The sequence below is a fragment of the Natrix helvetica genome (genome assembly GCF_964273705.1).
Source record: "Natrix helvetica genome assembly, chromosome: 4".
NCBI lineage: Eukaryota > Metazoa > Chordata > Lepidosauria > Squamata > Natricidae > Natrix > Natrix helvetica.
The window spans coordinates 74,156,866-74,171,831 of NC_138550.1; the positions used below are offsets into that span (position 1 = coordinate 74,156,866).

The 14,966-nt window shown below is 38.4% G+C and overlaps 1 protein-coding gene across 2 annotated transcripts in view; it reads right to left on the minus strand.

The window, feature by feature from the left end:
• Nucleotides 1-14,966, minus strand: part of RALGAPA2 (Ral GTPase activating protein catalytic subunit alpha 2) — a 192,922-nt gene that overhangs the window by 54,262 nt on the left and 123,694 nt on the right. For both annotated transcript variants that reach the window (XM_081950241.1, XM_081950242.1), the window contains 4 exons: nt 12,118-12,189; nt 10,538-10,661; nt 9,510-9,665; nt 2,208-2,366 (listed from right to left, as the gene is read on the minus strand). In XM_081950241.1, the coding sequence (XP_081806367.1) occupies nt 2,208-2,366; nt 9,510-9,665; nt 10,538-10,661; nt 12,118-12,189 (511 nt within the window). The remainder of the gene's footprint in view (nt 1-2,207; nt 2,367-9,509; nt 9,666-10,537; nt 10,662-12,117; nt 12,190-14,966) is intronic.

Here is a 14,966-nt window from a genome sequence, read left to right on the forward strand (position 1 = left end):
CTGCATAAGAGCTTGAAACATTTGAGTAACAGATAAATCTTTTGAACTCTCTCCAGTCCTTTCTTGTGAAAATGATGAAATTTTTGTCTGTTGAGTCGTTGGACTGGATGCAGTAGAAGTCGGTGCCGAGGCTGCTTTGCCTGTAGGTGGTTTTCTGGGCCCCCTTGTCCAAGTTCAGAAAGAGTATAAATCTTTTGCAAAAGATATGGCGTCTGTGAAGCGCGCAGGTGAGCGAGTCCGAGAAAACAGGCAAATCCAAAAGTGAAAATTAACCCTCTGTCACAGTTCCAAGCCAAGAAGTCACTCAAAAAAAAAGAAAAAAAAAAGAAATCAAATAATCCAAATCCAGAAAGACCACGTAACAGGAGAGGCTGCAAGAGCCCTTCAGGGGGGATAATATAAAGCCAGACTTTCTTCAAAGGTAGTTTCAAAAGGCAGACTTCATTTATAAGTGCGAAGAAGAAGAAGGAAGAAGGCCATCTTGGCTCCTCCTCGGAATCAGGAATAGAACTTTAAAAACTTCCATAAAGCTTTCAAAACAACTCAGCAATCAGCTCTTGCAGTTATGATATAAATCTTTTCACATAGTTAGTTCAAGTGGCTAATTCAACTTTTTGCTCTCTATCTCCATTCCGAGATTGAGAGACAGTCCAAATGCCGCTTTGCCTGAGAGGGGTAGAAGAAAAAAAGCAACCTCCCTCCAATCTTCCTACTTCAAACAGATTGAATCCACAATTTATAAAAAAGCTGCTGCTCATCAGTTGAAAGCAATTAAGGAGATTGGAGCGAATTTCTCACCTCCAGCACTTCAGCCGCTGCATGTAGTTAACACTTTCCTTCCAGAATCCATTCAGTGAAGGTGCTGTTATGCACCCCCTACGCTCCCCGGCTCCTAAGGCGAAACTGGAGACCCCCCCATGGCTGCCGCCTATCTGGGGGGTTCCAGCAAGCCACCCTACGGCAGGTGGTACCTCCAAGACCACCTGTGCTCCTAAAAGGAGTCCACCGGAGAAGCGAACAGCGGACCAACGCCCGTTGCCTTCGGAAACCAGAAGTGATCTCCAGGGTTTCATCTTTTGTACATAGTCCCAGCTATACAGAAATTAGAACACCAGAACAAATTGTTTTCAATGAAGTATGGAAAAAGAGGAAGAGCAAAAGCAATTCATAAAAGTTCATTATAGGTTCAAGTACCCCAATTCCATTTAGAATATAGAATATGCCCTCGGTTGCAGGAGGCCGTTGCAGCCAAAAATGGAGCTCAGGAGCCTGTTTTCACTGGCAGAGCACTCGGGCCATCACAGCCTCCCTGCCCCCCCCCAGGTCAAATACAACCCTTATGCGGCCCTCGATGAAATTGAGTGATATCCCTGGTCTAAAGGATGTCACCACAAGCAGTGTGAAATGTCATGCTATATGCAGGAGGATTCCTGAATAAAACAACCCCAATTATCTTATTCCGAAGGAACTTTTCTGTTCTGGATAATTCTAAAATGGCATGCCAATTACAGGAGATAAAAACAAACACAAATAGAAGGCAACATTTGATTTAGTTACAGTACTTACAAGAGTAGCAAGAATGTTTTGAAGAAGTACAGTATAAAGACAAGGGAAAAATACTATTCATCAATACTAATATGAATGTAGAAAAATGCCATGAGATTATATCAATGTTAGTTTCAACTACAGAAAGAATTCAATATCATTTCAAATTCATTTTAACATCAAACCTAACTTTTGCATTTTTTATTTTTATCTGATTTTACTTTTGTAGTTGCTGTAGATTCATCTTGGTGGGGAGAAAAAGCAGGAATATGTTATTAATTTAAAATTTAAATGTTGAACTTCATTTTTTGTACACTTTGAAGCCATGTATATACATTAAAGGAAGTAATTTTATTCTACTTTCTCTCATTTTTCTACAGTTCCTGAATGACTTTGTAATAAATGAATGAATGTGTGTGTATATGTATGTGTGTATAACACATATACTTTTTTCTGCAAAGCTTCTAAACAGGTACAAGTTACACATCTGTCAGTAATTAAATCAATTCACCTCCACTTATAAATATACCAGACTACTTAACATGGAATTTTCCATTTCATTAAGAGAAAAAACAATTTTTAAGAATAAATTTTCTTTAGAATTAAGAATTATTCTACTATTATAAGAACCTGACCTTGTTGTATTGAACTTCAGGACTTACCTGTGGTTTCTTCATAATCTCGATGTAGAACATACGGTTCCTCATTGGATAAATAACAATTAAAACGTCACCAAAATCTGTTGGTATAATGCCCCTGCGATAATTTCTGGTGTGTTCAGACCAGATAACATGAACTTCATCATTTCCCAAGTGACGAAGCTGTAACAGCAAATGGATTTGCTATTAATCAGAATGACAGAAGAGTTTGAGGAGGTAGGCTATAGGAATGAAATTATAATACCAACAGTGTATCAGCTTCATCAGAGAAGATTGTATAAAAAATATTTTCTGCATGTTAAATAACTTCCTTTTTTCAAATATCATGGGACTTCACATGGATTACTATTTTGTGACAAATGAGTAAAAACATATTAATGACTGGAACATCAAGAAAATGGGACGAGCTAATAAGAGATAATTCACAGTAGATATGCTTTGTATCCATTGCAATTCAATAATTTTCATTCAAGTTTTAGTAACTACATTCAAATAATCAAAGATAAAATTAACAAAGTGAACATTACAAAAAGAGTTTATAATTTCAAAAGCTCTAAGACTTACTGTATTTTTCGGAGTATAAGACGGACCTTTTCGGCATGCCTTTTTATGGTACAAGGGAACTAAAACACAGGGGTATTTTAGAAGACATTACCTACAGAAGGCTTTGCTACTAAATTGGGAGAAGATTAAAAGACAATATTATTTAAAAATTCCAGTCTGGCTATCAACTATCGAAGCCTTTTCATACGCAATAATATACAAAAAGGAACAAACAGATATGGTGAAATATTGAATACAGAGGGTGAACTTAAATCTATGCAAGATCTGGAAGAGGAAGGTATAAAGATGAATTAGTTTTCATATGTGCAAATACAATCTAGATATGACAAGGACCATAAAGAGGAAGGTTTTTATGATAAAATGACTGTTAGATAAAATTTTGATGGGTACTGATGAAAAAATAATTTTAAAACTTTATGGACACTTATTAGAGGTTAAGTTAGAAGAAGAATAAGTTAAAGGAACTTTGATAGCTTGGGGGAAAATTTTTGGGCATGGGATTAAATTAGAGAAGTGGCAGAAATTGTGGTCCCAAAATTACAAAATGACAATGTCAACAGCATATAAAGAAAATTTGTATAAGATGTTTTACAGGTAGCATCTACCCCCGACGAGAATAGCAAGAATGTTCAAGAATAAATCAGAAAAGTGTTGGAAATGTCACCAGACACTGGGTTCATATTACCATATGTGGTGGACTTGCGCAGAAGCTAAAAGATATTGGACTAAGATCCACATGTGGTTGGAGAAAATGACACAAAAACGTATAGACTTTAAACCAGAGACTTTTTTTATTGGGAATTATACCAGAAATATATAATAGAGACTTGAAATACTTGATTGTAAATGTTTTAACAGCAGCTAGAATTGTATTTGCAAAAAATTGGAAAAATGAGAAAATACCAACGCAGGAGGAAACTATTCAAAAAATTATGGAATGTGAGGAAATTAGTAAATTGACATTTGAAATTAGAGAACAAGCTGATGAACAATTTTACAAGGTTTGGGATTTATTTTATCAATGGTTAGATAAAAAATCATGGTAATGGAAAAAGTGGGAAAACGTTTTATATTTTAAGAATAATAGAATGATATATGCAATACTATAAGGGTTTAGCACTGTTAAACAGATTAGAATGATGTAATAGAATAATGTTGTATGTATGATTTCAATATATAGAATATTTTGTTTAAAATGTAGGAATAATAATTGGAGTTGAACTATTGAGGCAAAATGATGTTGTATGTATGGATTCAATCTTCAGAATATCTTATTTAAAATTAAGGAATAATAATTAGTTGAAAAATTGACATTTAATATTAATGTACTTATGTTTCTCTAATGAACAATTTGTGATTCGATATATAATTGTAAGTGGTGACCATGTAAAGGACGCACAAAATCTTGTAACCGACACACTATATGAAATGGAAGAAGGTTTTATGTGTTTTATGTTTTTTTGTTTGCTTTTGTTTGTTTAAAAATTAAAAAAAACTTTTTTTAAAAAAGACGGACCTTTCCCCCCCAAATAAGAGGGTGAAAATCTGGGTGTCTTATACTCTGAATGTAGCTCTGTTGGCCCCCACCCTTCAGACATTTTCAGCCTCCGTGCGTCACATTTTCGGGCGGTTCCAGGGGGCGGGAATCCTCACTTCCACTTGGATTTTAATAATGAGCAGCATAGATCTTTTAATCCATTTAAAACAAACTCTATCACCCTACACACATTTAACTGGAGCGGGTGGGGTGGGGTATGATTTCCATGGGGGAAGAAGAGGGAATTGGCACCGAAGGCTCCACTCCCGAGATGCCCCCCATCTTCCAACCAATAGCTGTCGACATTGAAAACTAAGCTTTCTTGCAGCAAAGCCCGGTAGAGATGCAGCACTTTAGTCCTCCTGGACGCTGTCATCTTGTAAACAGATTGCTGGGCTTCCCAGCAAGTCCCCTGTGCCTTTGCTGCCTCGGTTGGAGCCTGATTCCCGAAGTGGCCTTGGGAGCGTGGAGGACGGGAGTCTGTTGGTGAAGCAGGCACTACGCAGGAGGTGTAAAGCAAGGTGGCTCACCGTTCTGCCTGCCCCTTCGGTGCCAAGTCCCTCTTCTGCCCCTATGAAAATCATACCCCACCCCACCCCACTCCACCCACTCCAGTTAAATGCGTGTAGGTTGATAGTTTTTTTTTTTAATGGATAAAAAGTTCTGTGGTGTTCGCTATCAAAATCCGAATGGAAGTGAGGATCCCTGCCACCTGGAACCACCCGAAAATGCAAGGCACAGAGGAGGCGATGGTCTGTGGCAATCCCTGCAGCCTGGAACAGCTGATTGGGGGGGTATTCCACCTGCCAATCAGCTGCTCTTGCTGAATCAGGCTGCAATAATGTGCTAAAGCTGACCAGGCCATTTGCTGTTTGCTGCAAGTACGCTAGCCAATGGATGCTGGCAGGCAGAGGCAGAAATTTTTTCCCCGGTTTTCCTCCCCAAAAATCAAGGTGCGGCTTGTACTCCGAAAAATACGTTAGGTTAAAATGAAAGTTGGGTTCTTTCTGAAAATTATTTATTTATTTATTTGCGCAGCTACAATCTGATTTTCACTTACTTAAAATTAGTCTTACACAATGGGACTTAACGTAAGTAATTGTATATATTCTTGCATAATGACAACGGCAAGTAAAAAAACTTCTACAATTAATATTCAATTATTAACTTGATATACCATATTTTCCAGAGTATAAGACGCACCTTTTTTCCTCAAAAAAGAGGCTGAAAATCTGGGTGTGTCTTATACACTGAATACAGCATTTTTTACCTCCCAAAGCCCTTCCCCTTCACCAAAATGGCCATGCATACCCTTATGGAGGTTTTCAGAGAGCACCTAGGGGGTGGGGAGGGCAGAAATGAGCAAAAAATGGACCATTTTTGCCCCTCCAGCAACACTCTATAAGCCTCCCTAAGGTTATGCATGCAGTTTTTTTGAGGAAAAAAGGGCCCATTTTGTCAAAAATGGGCCATTTTTTGCTCATTTTTGCCCCCCCCGGAGCACTCTGCAAGCCCCCCAAGGCTATTCATGCCTTTTTTAAAAAAAGAAAGGGGCCGTTTTCATGAAAAACGGGCCGTTTTGGGGAGGTTTGCAGAATGCTTTTTTTTCCCTTTTGGAAAGCTCTTTAACTGAGTGATGAGAATTACATTGATCAAGTGCTGTGCCAGCAGAAACAAAGTCTTATGTGCTGCAGATTGTCAGTGATTTCTTTCACATGGATAAATACACCTGGGAACATCTACCTACCTACCTACCTACCTACCTACCTACCCACTCTCTCTCTCTCTCCCTACCTAGCTACTATATTTCTCTCTCTCTCTATCCCTCTACCTACCAATCTACCTACTCTCTCTCTCCCTCTCCCTACCTATCTACTGTATTTCTCTCTATCGCTCTATATTTCTCTCTCTCTATCCCTTTATCTACCTACCTACCTACCTACCCTCTCTCTCCCTCCCTACCTATCTACTGTATTTCTCTCTCTTTCTCTTCCTCTCTATCCCTCTATCTACCTACCTACTTTTTTTATTTTGCCTCTTCAAAACCTTGGTGCGTCTTATACTCCAAAATATGGGTACCTCAATTATACCCACATCTACAAAATCATAAATTTGGGAGATATTAAAAGGTATAATTATAGCACACATTAAATCTTAGTTAGTTTACTACTGTAATTTTAACAGTAGAAACCAAAAAGCACAGAGAAAGCAAGTAGAAAAAATACAATTTGTTAGTCCATTATTGTCAAAAAGATATACAAAATAATTTCTTACTTCTAAATTTTTCTCTGAGTATTAATTTTTTAATGCTTATTACTGTGTAAGTATGCAAAGTTAGTACAGATAGTCCTCATGTTAGAACCATAATTGGGCCTGGAATGTCAGTCATTCAGCAAAGTAGTCATTAATCACCCCTATGACTGCTGTTGCTCAATGACTGCAATCCTGGCACTCCTGGTTGTGGTCATCAAACGATCTCCTGGGTCATTAAGCGGACCTAGCGAAAGAACGGCATGTCAAGTTCAGCTCTCCTGTGTGCATGGAAAGGAACTGCTCTAATGAGCTGCAGGAATGGTGCTGGGATCTTTGGGATCTGACCTCTATTTTTGCAGCCTTACAGAAGAGTTAACACCCCACCCATGCGTGGAAGTGAACGGCAATGGCAGGCTGCAGGAATAGAGTTCTTTACTGCAAGTTTGCTTCTGCAGCCCTTTGAAGGGTTCATTAGTGGAGAATTCCATTGAAGGCCTGAGAATCAGAGCAGAAGCTTAGTTTCATGGCAGGGGGCAGCAGTTTGCAGCCTTCCCTGTTGTTTTCCCCATTAACTTTCTAGGGAAGCTGGGAGAGAAGATTGAAAAAGATGATCACATGGGCACTTGGAAACTGGTTGTGAGAAAAGATTGTTAAGCATCCAGAACATGATCATATCATATCACTCTATGATAGCTGAAAGTGCATTATGGGTCGACAAGCACCCTTTCCAAGGCGATTGTAACTTCAAATGGATGTTAAACTGCCTGTCATAAGTCGAGGATTACCTGTATTTAAAATGGCCCAAGCTGTTAATATTTAAGAAAGCAACAAATGCTTATACTGGAAATAAATGAACTTAAAATACTGTTTGTTTACAATAAATTACAGATTATATATAAACATTTTCTGTGTATGCATTAAAATAACAAGGGTTTAAAAAGCAAGTCTCAGTTTTTGATAATAAATATTGAGTTCTAAAATGCAGACATTAAAATTAGAAACTGGATCCATATTTTAAATGATCCCAAATAGAAGGACATCTTCAAAGAACAAAAGTTAGTAAAGAGTCTAACTTAAATTTTGCTATCAACCCTATCGAGAATTATTACATTTCTTCAATGTATTTGCATAATAAGATACCCTGTAGATTTTGAATATTTGCTATTTTTTAAAGCCTTTTAACAAGAATTGCATGTTTGGGCATGCAAGTCTATGTGTCATTCGGCAACTACTATTTAATAAATAGTGATAAAAGATCTTTAGCTATTCTCCTTGTCTGCCAGGCTTACACACTAATGCTGACTGTGGTCATGGTATAGACACCTAATAGTCTGACCTTTTTTCCCTACTAATTGTATTATGGAGCCAGCTGGCTTCAGAAAGGAGTTGTCTGCATGATTGAAGAACTTCTGCTAGGGTTAGGCAAGGGTGCTACTTTTACTGAGTAATAGCCCATCCTGACATCCCCATTGTCTTCCTGACAGAGTGCCCATCCTAAAATCGAAGTTTTATTTGTAAATTAACCAAAGAAACTTCCTGCCAGAACAGTGCTGCCTGGAGACTGATAATGTGTGCCTTTCATTCCCTTTCACTCTTACTGTATTCACTGCCAATTTGTTTTCTGCTGCCAGCCAGCCTTAGGCTATAAAAAGCCTTGTAAGACATAAGTGCAATTATAGTCCTGGAGTCAAATGAATTGAACAAATCCAATAGCGCAGCTCTGTCTCCACTTTGCAAACCCCTACAGCAGTTAGATTAGCTGCTAAAAATCTAATCTAGCTATAACTAATGAATTTCTTGAGTAAAGAGCAAAGGTTCATATGGGGGGGGGGGGAGCCGTGTTTCTCAGCTGATTGGCTTTCTGTCACTAATTGATTTTTTAAATAAAAAAGCTACATATAATTTTGACAAGGAGCTGTTAGTTAGCTATGGTGCATGAATCTCTACTATGGTTACAAGATGATTGGATTGAAAACCAAAATGAAAGACTGTACATAATGACAAATCCTTACGACCAAAAAATACCATCAAATGGTTATTTCACAAATCTGCCAGCAATTGCAATTACTTTACTGTTTTCTCACCGGAAAATAGAAAACTGAGTTGTCCTGCTAGCTGGTATTAAGGAAACATGTCTTTAATTATTTTATTCTAAACCAACTAGTAATATTCCTCAACAGTTGTCAAATTTATGGTACTTATTTTAGATGTCATGTGCAGGTGCAACTATTTTACATACAAAAAAGCCTCTCTTAGCATTAAATATTTCTATGACATCTGTTTTATTCTGTGGGTCAAAAAATATACTGCCTGCTGCAGAATGGTCATATTTATAGGCAGTTTTTCTGGGCAGCAGGTGGTATGACCTTCTGTCATGCTATTGAATTTGTCACTAAGCAAGTTATTCAGCTTTCTCCTTCCAATGCTTGGAAATTGGCAAATTAAAAGGAAGGGGGAATGATAATAGCAGGAATACAAGTATCACCTAAATAGCTGAAGAGGCAAAATGTATTGTTAAATAGAGAAGCAATCTTAAAATGTGTATTTTTTCTAACAAGAGATTTGAATATACAAATTTATATAAACGTAATCTAGAAAATAAATATTAAAAATGTCTGCCTCTATAGATAAACTTTTAAAAGATGTTATGGAAGAGAATCAAGTTCTACCACACAAGATCAAGACTGATTTCAAAGTGGATTTAAAAATGATAATGCTACAAGAATGACACAGAAAAGATGTTACATTGGACATGCAAAACAAACCAGGTGATGTCTTAATAATTAAAAGGGATATGCAAATAACATAGCGAGTAAGTGATTATAATTGTAGTCTTTAATAAAATTTCTGCACAAAACCCCCAAACTCAATAAACAATCATGCTGCTAACAGAAGGCAACACGCACTTCTGAAAAGATATTATACTATTTATATTTAGGTTTATATTTTACCTTTTTGGTCAGTGAGTCATCTGAGTCAGATGGCATTCGTGTAGATACATGAAAAATTACTTCTACAGTTGAAGTAGCGTAATATGGGGCTGTTTGTCCTGTGCTACCGTTACGTTGAAGGCCACCCATAAACCCACAGTGAGTTGAAAGATCAACCTTAATCAAGCAAAAAATAAAGATGTTAGCCTTAATTTGTAATTAAAAACAAAGATAAAGGAAATATCCTGTGAATTTACTGGAACACTTTTACTAAACAAACTTAAAATTAATGTTTTATTTTTGTTATTTTAACTGACTTGTAAGTCACTTTAATTGAAGTCCACTTTGATGACATATATCTCAGTTTCATAAATTGGTATAAAACAAGACCTTACAATAACATACACAAACCTTAAAGTAACACTAAAGCAAAACATATAGCACTAGGCACAAAAATCAGTTTATTTTATAATTATTCCTACACAGAACACTTCAGATAAGATATCCAATATATTACAGATATCACAGATATCATACATGTTATATTATAATATATGATATGCCATTAATGTGTATTAAAAAAGTAAATGGTTTCACTGACAATTAAATAATGAGGTCTGGAGTCAACTAATGGGTTGTAGAATATCCAGAAGGGTGTATAAAGTTCTCCTTATAAACATTTTATGGTAGATTTTCTGAATGAGGGTAACTAAGTGCTCAGAACTAAAATTCTTGCAGTAGTCATTGGGACTATATTATTTGGTAACATGATGGGCATTATGTTGGGGTTTATAGATGTTCTGAGTAAAGAAAAATTATAGAATTAGCTCTCCTGGCTTCTTTGCTAAGTAGTAACCTAAGTGATATTACATGTCTGTTGAGAACATGTGAGAGTTGAACTCAGGCTCAGTAACAAAAGAAATGCTGGATTAAATGGATTGGACTAGACCAGTTAATCTAAAATGTGGATAAATTAATATCACAACTCAAATATTCCATTATCACCACTAATATTATTATTTGAAACAAGACATTTGGGCAATATTTACCTCCCAACCCAATCCAGCAATAAAATCTTCATATGCTTGGCTTCCTTGTGGATTGGACAATATTGAGCATTTATCTTCTTGTCCTTCAGCAATGTAAACTACTGCAATCTTATGAGTTTCACGACTGCAAAAACAAACAAAAAATATTGTACCTTTATATAATGTATTTTTATTCTGAAGAGTTTACATGCAGTGTAAAACAGATTTCAACAAAAATAATGAAGAATGTGTAGTTAAAAATATACAAACAATAATTTTGTTGACAACTGAAAAAATATATAACCCCCTCCCACAAGTTTAGTTATTGGCACTTCACATTTTTCTTAAAAATAAACAATTTTAAAAAAATTAAACACTTCTCCCTGCATGGATTGCATTCTTCTCTTCTACTCATTAAACTGACCCTCTGGAGTTAACATTACTTTCTTCTTTTACTATCTGTTTTTCTTTTGTGAATTTGACATGTCTGTAAGCTATGAAATATAATGTTACAAATATTCCTACAACTGCTGAATTCTACTTCATTTGACATTATTTTAATCTTGGCTAGGAATGTAAACCAAAGATCATTGCAAACCATCTATTTAAAAAATCGTAAATTTGTTTCCCAACATTCTGAAATAAAGCATTACAATGATTTAAATATATGTCTACTGAGTACTGATTATTTAAACTCAATTTATAACCATATCAATTTTGTCCTTTTATTTTATCATATGACCACAATTTACAATATTTTTTGCTCAAAGCTGCCATTTACTTCCAGTAAAAAAACCCTCAACAATGCAATTTTTTTTGCACTGGGTTCCAGACAATGGGTTTGCTGAATGACTGTGATGGTCACTTAATGACTGCTGCAAAGAATGCCACTAAGTAAAGGGACTCACTCAGTGACCACTTCAGAAAAGGTCATAAAATCAGGCACAGCCACACACTCACTTGCTTAACAACTGGCCTGGTTTATGGACATAATTCCAGGCTCAGTCATAAGTCAAGGACTACTTGTCCTTGAAAACCAATCCAAAACTGTCCAAGAATCAAATTTGTGTGGATAAGTAGATTTTATTTATATATGTTCAAGACCAACATGATTTTTAATGGAATTTGTTCATAACAATGGGTTTATATTTTATAATTATAAAGAAAGAGTAAGATATGTATTTTTAAAGGTAAAGGTTCCCCTTGTACACATGTGCTAGTGGTTCCCAACTTTAGGGGACAGTGCTCATCTCTGTTTCAAAGCCGAAGAGCCAGCGCTATCCGAAGAAGTTTCTGTGGTCATGTGGCCCGCATGACTAAAATGCCAAAGATGCATGGAATGCTGTTACCTTCCCACTAAAGGTAGTCCCTATTTTTTTACTTGCATTTTTATGTGCTTGGCAGAAGCTGGGACAAGTAACAGGAGCTAACTCTGTAACGCGGCGCTAGGGATTCAAACTGCCGACCTTACTGATCAACAAGCTCAGCGTTTTAGCCCCTGAGCCACCGCGTCCCTATGTATTTTTAGAAAACATTAAAATATTGCAGCTGATACTCTAAACATATTCATGAATTGTAAGTAATTAGAATGTTTAACTTACCATTGTCTAGAGTCTAAATTTTTCAGCTCTCTCAATAACTTAGAATTTTTCTTCAAAATATTAAAACTTTTTCTAAAATAAATAGAATAAAATTATGGTAGAATATCTCATAATACGTAACTGGTATATTTTGTAACTAACAAACTGGTGTATTTTGTTAATTTAGCTACTCTGAAGTCCTCCTATCTGACTGCTTTTGGCTCTCAATAATTCCTCCCTCCAAACATATTAACTTCTGTTTAATGGTCTAGCATCAGGATCTAGAGACCATTTCGTAACTATTTACGCAGCTTCGTCAGAATGGAAGTATATTAGTTACTTGATTTTTCTATAAGCATGTTATCAAGTACATAAATTTTCTATTTTCAAATTATATTTTCTAACTTACTTATAAAATTTCAGTTTGAGAAATTCATTAAAATTGAAATATTTCCTACCAAAATAATGTGTGTATGTATTTATGGGTACATACATACATGCATACATACAAACTTATCTGAAAGAAAAAATGAGCAAATTTCAATTAGGTGATATCTGGAAAATAATACAATCGTGACACTTAAATAATAAAATACATTTTATGGTATAAATTCTTAAGAGCAGAGGTTCTTGGGTTACTGTTGTTTTGCTGAAGAAGGCTAAAGTGGCAGTGCCTATGCCTCTGTAATTGAGAGTGAAAACCTAGGATCTACTTTTAAAGATCTATTATGGCAATGGTGACTTAGTTCAAATGTGATAATTTAACTTTTGGGGTACTCTGGTTCTTATAGGACCGTGATGGCGAACCTATGGCACGCGTGCCACAGGCGGCACGCGGAGCCATTTCTGAGGGCACGCGAGGCATTGCCCTGTCAGTTCCAGTGCGCATGCACCCGCTGGCCAGCTGATTTTCGATAGTTTTTTTAAATCTCCAGAGGATTCCCTGAAGCCTCCAAAGGGCGAAAAACAGCCCAATGCAAAAAGAGCTGCCGGAACGGGGGAAAGACAAGCGGCAAGGAAAGAGGCTTCTTTCACTCCTGCTGGCTGCTCTGTTCCCCCCTCTCCCCTGCTACTAAAAAGGATCCTGCCCGATCGCTGAGAGAGCTGCCAGCACGGGGGAGACAAGCGGCAAGGAAAGAAGCTTCTTTCCCCCCTGCTGCCTGCTGTGTTCCCCCCTCCCCCCTGCTACTAAAAAGGATCCTGCCCGATCGCTGAGAGAGCTGCCAGCACGGGGGAGACAAGCGGCAAGGAAAGAAGCTTCTTTCACTCGTGCTGCCTGCTGTGTTCCCCCCTCCGCCCTGCTACTAAAAAGGATCCTGCCCGATCGCTGAGAGAGCTGCCAGCACGGGGGAGACAAGCGGCAAGGAAAGAAGCTTCTTTCACTCGTGCTGCCTGCTGTGTTCCCCCCTCCCCCCTGCTACTAAAAAGGATCCTGCCCGATCGCTGAGAGAGCTGCCAGCACGGGGGAGACAAGCGGCAAGGAAAGAAGCTTCTTTCCCCCCTGCTGCCTGCTGTGTTCCCCCCTCCCCCCTGCTACTAAAAAGGATCCTGCCCGATCGCTGAGAGAGCTGCCAGCACGGGGGACACAAGCGGCAAGGGAAGAGGCTTCTTTCACTCGTGCTGCCTGCTGTGTTCCCCCTCCCCCCTGCTACTAAAAAGGATCCTGCCCGATCGCTTGAATCCACAGGGAAATGAGGAGAGCAGGGGGGAAAGACAAGCAGTAAGGAAAGAAGAAAAGAGGCTTCTTTCACTCAACGTGGCTGCTGTTGCCCTTTTCTCCATTTCAGTGCTAGGGCATCGAGGTTGCCCCACCCACCATCGCCCAGGTCCTCACTTCTCCCAAACATTTCTTTGCCTACCTGATTTCCAGCTCCATCGCGTTTCTTGCCATCGTGTGCAGAGAAACAAAGTTTGTGGGACAAAAAAAAACTTCAATCAATTACAACTTGGGGAGGGGGAAGAGATCTCCCAAAGTTGGAATTGATTGATTGAAAGGAGTTTTTTTTAGTCCCACAAACTTTGTTTTCCTGTCCAAAACGGCAAGAAACATGATGGAAAAATGCTACGGAGGGGAAATTAAATAGGCAAAGAAATGCTTGGGAGAAGCGAGGACCTGGGCGATGGGGGGTGGGGCAGGCTCCATGGAGTGGTGCTGAAATGGAGAAAAGGGCAACAGAGCAGCCCCTTGAGGGGGAAAAAGCTGTTTTTCCTTATTTCCTTGCTACTTGTCTTTCCCTCATGCAGATTGGTCTCTTCCTCATTTCCCTTTGGATTGCAGGGACCAGGCAGGATCCTCTGTGCTAGCACGGGGGAGGGGGGGAACAGAGCAGCCACCTTGAGGGGAAAAAGCTGCTTTTTCTTCTTTTCTTGCTGCTTTTCTTTCCCCTGTGCCAGCAGCTCCCTTCCTCATTTGTCTATTGACTGTAGTGCCCAGGATCCTCTTTAATAGAAGGGGAGAATTTAGCAACTGGACTCACACCTGCCATTGTAAAAAGGGCCCAACCTTTACACAGGAGAATGATAAGGGAAGGTTTTTTGACACAGGAGCACACTTCAGCATCCCCCCACCCCCACCCCAATCTCTGCCCGTTAGTGGCAGAGCAACTTCTCCCCTCACTGGGTGTTAGCCAAGGGGAAGCAGCCAGAGCAGGGAGTGGCGAGGAAGCCTTGTGCAAAAATGCACGGTCCACACAGGTGAGCGGGGACATTACGTTATGTGGGTCGGCACTCGAGTTCGTGTGATAGCGCGCACGTATGTGCTTTTGGCACCCGAGGCGAAAAAGGTTCGCCATCACTGTTATAGGAGATAGACGTCAAAATAAGCACTTTTCAATAAATACCTTTTTATACTGTATTGGAGTAGGGAAATC